Below are 8,311 nucleotides of genomic sequence, written 5' to 3'. Positions count from 1 at the left end.
TATATATATATATATATATATATATATATATATATAAAATGAAATAAACAATTTATAAAAATTTCATTATCAGTTTACATGTTTTGAAATACTGAATAACATTATTTGATGTATCTTTTGCATGCTTTATACTTTTGAGAATTTACAAAGGAGGAAAATGTTTTCACAATGTTGCAGCAATGTCATTTGCACAACTTTTATAGAAACACAAATTGTAGCCTAAATAATATGTTTATACTTTCTACTGTGCCTTAATGTCATGATACAGAAGACTGTTTAATGCAAGTATTATTAATTAATTTATTTTGGAAGTGAATATTTAATGATTGTTTAGTTTTTTTCATAACAAGAGAATTAAAAGCAATTATTTTAAAGTAAACATTATGACAAGTTTAGTTAAGTAACTTGGTATGAATCGTACATTGTGTGAAATTTATTGATGTCAAGGATATAGAAATTTCTAGAAGGGGAGCAGATGATTAAGTGATAAATATATAAATAGTGTTAGATGAGCAGGAACAGCAGACAACAGAGTGGGAAGAGAGCCAAAAGTAAAGCAGAGTGAAAGAGAGTTTCAGTCAGAGAAAGTGAATAACCACCATAGGTGTAAATAGTCTAATGGTTGATATGTTAGTAAAATTAACAGTTTTCTGACATTTTAGGAGAATAATCTGTCTCGTCAAAGAGTATTCTAAAGCAACTGAACCTGCCTCTGTGGACTTTGACAAAACGTAGACGATTATTTGAAAGTAGGCCTATATGCGAAAAGCAGATGTTTATTGGAAGTATGCCTAAATACAAAAAAGCACACAAGTATCAGAAGTTCAGAATACAACTCCAGTAACTCAATGACAGCAATCACTGGCTGCAAAAGGATAAGAGAGTAGCATTCAGTATAATTTATAAGCAGTAATTTATGAATAAAATTTTATATATTTGCCAAATTGTGTAGTTTTAACACTTTCACGGATTATTTGAAAAATTATCAACAAGGCATTTTCATGGAAAGACCTCCAGATAAGTGTTGAGAATTTTTGAGATTATTATTAAATTTAGTATCTAAGAAAACGAAATAGAAATTGTTGTCTAATTAACCATTCTCAGTCATTGTTTTTATTTCATGTATGTTACAGAAGCCTGCCTTCAGACCCACCCAAAGCTGTATGAAAACACTATAGAAGAACAGGTGGCAGAATTTCTAAAACATGCTCCCAATAAGCCAAGAGGAACGATGCACAAGGCATGTTAGAGTCAATAATTCTATAGTGAGAATTTGTAATGGAGTTTTCCCTTACATTCTGTCATTATGTAATTAAAAGTTATGTTCATAAAATAAATATATATGATGTTAGATATTCTGCAGAAATCTACTTCAGCAAATGGTGCTTAAACATTGGGAAATGATTGTGTGGAAAAAGAAGAGCTGACTGATGACTAGAAAAACCTCCAAGTATCATCAATAATAATTGCAATCAAATTTTGTAAACTTTTTTTTATCAGAATAAATAAAGTTATAAGAATGAAAGAATTTATTATTTTATCAGCTAAACTAAAAGATTGGGCTTTAACCCTCTTAAAAGCAGTGGGCAGCCCTCTTTCAGTATATAAAATTAAAGATTCTAATCAACAATAATCTAGTTTTCCATCATTCTTTAATATTTTCCAGATGAGAAAGCTAGTATACTGTTACCAGAATTAATACAGAAACAAAAAATTTAGTTCTGATGAATAAATAACTACTGGATACATTTACAAGAATTTAGCCACAATAACCAAAAACAAAACTCTAAGATGAAGTATTTTTAATATAAAAATAAAGAAGTGTTTCACAAGAATATGTCCAAAAATTCATAACCAAAATTACATAAATAGTACACTAAATTGTTATATATTCAAGCAAAAAGTACAGTTTGTACCAATTTCATACAATTATGCTAAGTATAAGCGTGAGAACAAACAGTAGTGACATCATGCCACCCTGGCAGTCCAAATAGAATTAAAAGTCAGTGGTTGTAGGAAAGCAGCAATACAACATAAAACCATAATGTTGTAGCAATGTTTATGAGAGTCCACAAATTTACGTTGCTGCAACGTAAACTTCTAATGTTATGGAAACCCAAAAATAATGTTACAGCAACATTGTCGCAATGTGAAATTGTTAGCTGGGTAATCTCCTATCTTTAGTTAATACGTTAAATTAGATGTATAAAGCGGTCTTTAATTAACAAGAATATTACCATGAAAAGTAACGTGTTTATAATGAAACTGGTATATATATTTTTTAGAAATTTTAAGAATACATACATGCAAAAATCTATTTCATCAGCAGTAATATAAAAGTATTGTCAAAGCTTTTTTTTTGTATTTGAAGAATATAAAATTTACTTTGTCAAGTTTATGTTTTAACTTTCTACCACACAAACTATGTACATTTATGCAAATTTAACATAATGTTAGCTTTAGTTCAGAAAGCCTTATATTTACTTTGTCAAATAATGCATAAAAAAAACTGTCTGAATATTGAATAAAAGCCCACGGGGCTTTTCAATCATAAATTATTTGACAGATATGTCTTAGCATACTATGATGATGAAAAAAAAAATGACCTAAAACTTTATTCTTGAAATATCTATTAACTCTTGAATGTAAGGATTAATGAAGTGAAATTTAATAATATCAGTAGTAGTAGTAGTAGTGTTAAAAAAACAACAAAAAAAAACAGACCAAACAAATACATTTGTTTTTTCAGATAAATGCTTGATAGTGCATCTCTCTATCATGAAATAAATAATTCAATGCTGCAATATCTTTTAATTACAAAAAATACATACATTTTGAAATTTAGATTGGAGAAAAAAGATCTGCACACTACTTCAGCATTCATGTCTGTCAAACATTCAAAGTTATCAGTTATTTTTAGCAATGACTTTCTGCTGATGGCTTTTTTTGATCAAATCAGACAAACTCATGAGCAACACAGATACGAGTCTTTCTAACCTTAAATTTGGGCAGCATAAGCAACACAGACATGAGTCTTTCTAACCTTGAATTTGGGCAGCACGAGCAACACATACACGAGTCTTTCTAGCCTTGAATTTGGGCAGCACGAGCAACACATACACGAGTCTTTCTAGCCTTGAATTTGGGCAGCACGAGCAACACATACATGAGTCTTTCTAACCTTGAATTTTGGCAGCATAAGAAACACAGATATGAGTTCTTTCTAATCTTGAATTTGGGCAGCACAAAAAACACAGACATTAATTTTTCTAACCTTAAATTTGGGCAGCATGAGCAACATAGACATGAGTTTTTTCTAACTTTGAATTTGGGCAGCATAAGAAACACAGGCATGAATTTTTCTAACCTTCTAATCTTATTCAAAAATTAGACCTTCAGCTAATGATAGGCATAAGGCCAGTGTAAAGCTTAAATATATTTCTGCACATAACACACATGGCACCAGATCCAAAGGCTGAACCTCAGTTTACATATACAAAGACAGTAACAGACAGGACTATCCAAATATATGACAAATAGCTGGCTATCTGCTCTTTTCACAGGTAGAAAGTAGCAAGATGTTTTAGACAGATTATTAATAGACAAATTTTTTTACCATATTTATTGTGAGTTTTTCATTACATTTTGTGAAAACTCATAATAGCAAACAGACCTACTATACCTCAATAGGTAAAGATCCTCCCCCACACATTGGATCACAGACAATGTCACCTGGCTTGATTTCACATAATCTATGCAAAGATAAGGGAGAAAGAGAAAAAACAACAGCATAAAAGTCATATAAATTTAAATTTACTTTATTATTTGATTCATCAGTTCATTTGTCTGTCATACCTTCTTAAAAGATTTGATATTAGTAATAAAAAAGTTAAGTTTAAACATTTTGTATATCTGGTTACTTGCAAATAACAAAAATTGTGTAAAATAGTAACAGTTGTTAGAATGTCAGATTTTAAATGGAGTTAAAATATAACCTTGAATAAGGTTGGCAATAAAAGCAACAGATAAAAAAAAAGTTGTTCAAAATGTATCTATATATATACAAATGTTTTGGTTAAAACATAAAAATGGGAAGAGAAAATAATAAGAAATGAGTTTTAGCTTATTTAGTTATTATCAACTTCTGACCAGAGCAGGCTCCCTACTAGAAGTGAAACTAAAAATCAACCTTGTAATCACTATAGCTAATTAAATATCTTTTCTTATGTTCCTACTCATAAACATTAGAATGTATTGTTTCATCAGTTGAGTACCCTCAATGTCAATGATATTTTCAGCTAATTCCAATAATTTCTCATGAGCTGCGGCCAGCTTAGGAGACTTAGATTAGTCCTAAACACATATATTAAAGTAAAATGAAAAAACAATCTACATCTATAATAGAAGTACAATAATAAAAAGTAACAAACTTAGGTATATTAAAGAGTAATCAATACTGCTCATGACTTTACCAAATAATAAATAATATAGTATACTTAAATTGGGAAACTTATAAACAATAGCTAATGGGTTCAATTACTATAGGAGAATTAATTTTCTTCAAAAAATGCAACACCAGGTTGTGTTTTGACAATCTTTTTCAAATAGTTTCAGGGTCAGTTGAATTACTTTTGTCACTTAGTTTAAGCACTCTTTCTTCCTTTTTAGAATTTATCATTTTCGTAATGTACTTAAATTGAAGCATTGAAATGGACTTGTATTACATTCTTAGAACAGGTTAAGAAAGCCAGTAACAATTCGTCACAAAATGTGGTTAGGGTGAGTTTGGGAAAATTCAGGCACTTGAAAAAATATCACTGCAACAAGTAAAAGTGCAACTCCATCCAGCACATAAACCACTAAATTTGGCAGGAAGAAAATGTTAATGTTTTCAAAAAGTATGTTTATTTTTTTAACTCTTCAAAAAAGTTAATGTTTAGGCATTATACACATGAAGATAATTATAAGCGAGAAAAATCTTTAAGAGCATCCAGTACAATGTCTCACATTGACAAGAAACATGCTTCGTTATGCACATAAGATATTGAACTTGCTTTCCACTCACATATGCAAAAACACAGTATCATCATCACTTATCTTTTAATAGTTTTATTAGAGAATGGCCATGAAAAAAAAAAGAAGAGAACTATATGAGTAACCTGGAAATCTGCAGTTGTGTAACAATTTACAATTATTGTGGAAATAAAACATTACAGGTAAATGAGCATGTAGTTGTATAAACATGTGGTTGGTCTATAGATTCTAAAATATCACTCTACAGCTAAATATCCAGTCAGCTTATCACATAAGTAACTGAATACCGTACTATATATAAAATATACTCAAAAGAATTAACTTACAGGTGACTGGTATAATGAATATTCTAAATGTTTACAAATCAAATATTAATGCTTATGTTTTGTTCCCAAAATTTCTCAATAACAAGTCTTAAAACAACATGAAACATCCTAAGCCCAAAATCCAAGTTTAGTTCTGCCTTCAGAGAAAATAATGTATCATAATTATCAGTGTTGATTTTTTTTTTAAGTTTAAATGTTAATAAAGATATTATAAAAATCAGTAAAAACTAAAAACAAATATAAACAATGCAGTAATTAATAATATTTCAAGTCTAAGCTTAGAGTAAAATATCAGTCAAATGATACTTTGGACTACTGGTAGGTAATTTAGTCTGTGTGTTTATCACCAGCTGATAATCATCATTTGTAAAATATACTGTCACTAAATAAAATCCTTATATTTCCAATAAAATACAAACCCACAATATTATATCTAGATATAAAAATTAATATACAATATTTGTAAAGCCTTAAATTGCAATCCACATATTGTGTTATTCAAGTATATGTGTTTCTTTGTTGTTCTCAGAAATATATAATACCCATTACCACCCACGGAGGATAATGCTCAATGCTATTATTTGGAGCTTGGTCTTCAGTAGTCAGTCCTGTGATCCAGTAAAGGCAATCATCCCATGTAACATAAAGTATACACACTGCATGTTTAGTGTTGAATAAAGACTGTTCATTTTGTATTACACTTTGTGTTCAGTCTCATTACTTCATTTTACATCTAAGTTAACAAGAGATTCAATATTACTTCATAATTATTATCTTGAGCGAATCTCCTGTAATCTAGCCCATCCAAAATAGCTATACAAGGTTAATTCAGTTTCATCTAGATATACCACAATATTACAGAATATTTACATACTCCTTAAGAGTCCAAAAATTTATCAATAAGCTCGTCAATATGCTTACTGATACACTACTTGTACACTGTATTTACCTATTGTCTCACCAACTACTTATAAACAGGATTTCATATAAGTGCAATTTCCACACTTCATTGACTCTGAGCAAAAGGCAAAAGAATGAACTACTTTACAGATCATTATTGATGAAGGTTTGATAATATGTTATCGTTAACTAGATTAAGTCATTACAGTGGAGAATAAAATAATACCGTAAAATGTTATAAGCAACTGTTGCTCTGAGACACGTTGGACCAAAGTGCTGAAGGTTTCTTTTGTGTAAGCTAGTCTTTGTCAGAGCAATACACACATAAAGATCATCATTTTCTATGTTCAGAATAATCTCAATGTCATGGTTCTTCATGTCAACTTTCCAGTGAAAGCGATCATTAATACCACCCCCAAAATATGCTGCTGCATCCATCGATGTAAAATTGTGGTTTTGCCCTGTTCGATAACAGGTGACTCGAAATTTTGGGATACAATTTCCATGTTCCTGTTCAGAAGTGGAACTTATGGATACTGAAGATTCATTAAGAGCTGGGTGATAATTTATCAGTTCTTTCAGAGACAACTTCTCAAACCCAGTAAAATATGACCAAACTTCAAGCCCTTTAGTCCAATAAATCTCTTCTGCTAGTTTTTCTAATTTATCTTTAAGCTCTTCTTTTTCTTGAGGAAAACCAAAATTATTTACTCGGTGCACAACCAAGTAGATGTGATCAATTCCACGAAGATGTGAAACCTGCAAAGAAAGAGAAAATGGGGTTATTAAAGCTTTTAATAAATACATACATGTTTAAACACAGAAAATGAATTAAGCAAGAATAAATGGTTTTCATTTAAAGACCCAAGATACTTAATGAAAATGAGAAACACAAGCTGATCAAAGGGAATTTTTTCATTTAAAATAAATACAAGAAACATCAAAAGAAGGAATGAAATCCACACACCCACATGGAAAAAATTTAAGGTAGACTTGATAGGCTTGTATGTCTCTGGTTACTTGTACAATTTTGTATCTATTCTAAGAGTCAGGGTTGCCAACCATCTGCAAACTTATGGATGGTTCCTGTCCCCTGAGAAATCCTAGGGGGTGTTCCTTTTTCTGAAAGTTAGAACTTCAAGTTCAATATAACTTTGTAAGCTTGAGGGACAAATGTTTCTGACCACACTGGGTTGTCTTTCATGCCCCCAAAATAATTATGTGACCTGAAAGATTTTTGAACCTAAATTCCTGCCACGAATTTGATTTGATTGGCATACGCATTCACTGATTCAGGTAACATAGGTGTCCTAAACTGATGTTTTTGTTCTTTTGCTTTTAGTTTTACGGGGGGTAGTCCCTACAAACTACAGAGTTATGGACAGCACCACTATTGCACTAACCTCTAACTTTAGTATCACTCAATTTCAGTGCTACTACTAATATTACTATAGTATTAGTAGGCCTAGTTAACGCTACTAATACAGTAATAGTAGCGTTAACTAGGCCTACTCAACACGCTCACTGTTATTGTTAAAGTAAAGCAAAAGAAACGTACCTCTTTTACCCTCTTACATTCTACATCAAAGAATATCCGCCCTCTTTCTGTACGTGCACCGACTCCAATCTTTTCTTCGCACTCTTCCTTTGCAATTAGTTCAAATCCAGTTACAACAGTTGCCTCAACAGTGCAAGTGGGCTTATCAAAATCGTCGTTTATTTCTTTGTTGCTCTCCATTTAGCCTACAACATGTATTGACCACGTGTTCTCTATATAAGCATTACACAACATAAAAAATGCAGTTCAAATTCATTATTAAGATCCACACCACAATCTTATTTGTTATACATGAAAGGAAAATATTATTTAGTAAATGTTTTACAGTGACAATTTCTTTAAAGACGGAAACTGATATAAACCAAACTTTTCTGGAACTTTATAACGTTAATCTAATTTAAATATTAGAGAAAATTGAGAAAGAACATGGTTAAGAAAAATAACTGTAATCGTTAAAATGCTATTAATTATTCGGAATTCAAAACTAGTAGTG

The 8,311-nt window shown here is 30.6% G+C and overlaps 1 protein-coding gene across 2 annotated transcripts in view; it reads right to left on the bottom strand.

Moving 5' to 3' along the window:
* Positions 1-8,015, bottom strand: part of LOC106471041 (THUMP domain-containing protein 3-like) — a 15,676-nt gene extending 7,661 nt beyond the window's left edge. The window contains exons 1-3 of one of the 2 annotated variants that reach the window (XM_013931625.2): positions 7,819-8,015; positions 6,487-7,019; positions 3,683-3,752 (exon numbers count right to left, since the gene is read on the bottom strand). In XM_013931625.2, the coding sequence (XP_013787079.1) occupies positions 3,683-3,752; positions 6,487-7,019; positions 7,819-7,998 (783 nt within the window). In that variant the 5' untranslated portion in view covers positions 7,999-8,015. Of the gene's footprint in view, positions 1-3,682; positions 3,753-6,486; positions 7,020-7,227; positions 7,748-7,818 lie in introns of those variants that run through there. The other variant, XM_022399668.1, reaches the window with a different exon arrangement.
* Between the last annotated feature and the right edge of the window lie 296 nt (positions 8,016-8,311).

The sequence above is a fragment of the Limulus polyphemus genome, unplaced genomic scaffold (genome assembly GCF_000517525.1).
Source record: "Limulus polyphemus unplaced genomic scaffold, Limulus_polyphemus-2.1.2 Scaffold4367, whole genome shotgun sequence".
Taxonomy (NCBI): Eukaryota; Metazoa; Arthropoda; class Merostomata; order Xiphosura; family Limulidae; genus Limulus; species Limulus polyphemus.
Note: the sequence above shows the minus strand (reverse complement) of the source record. Positions and strands in the feature narration are given on the sequence as shown.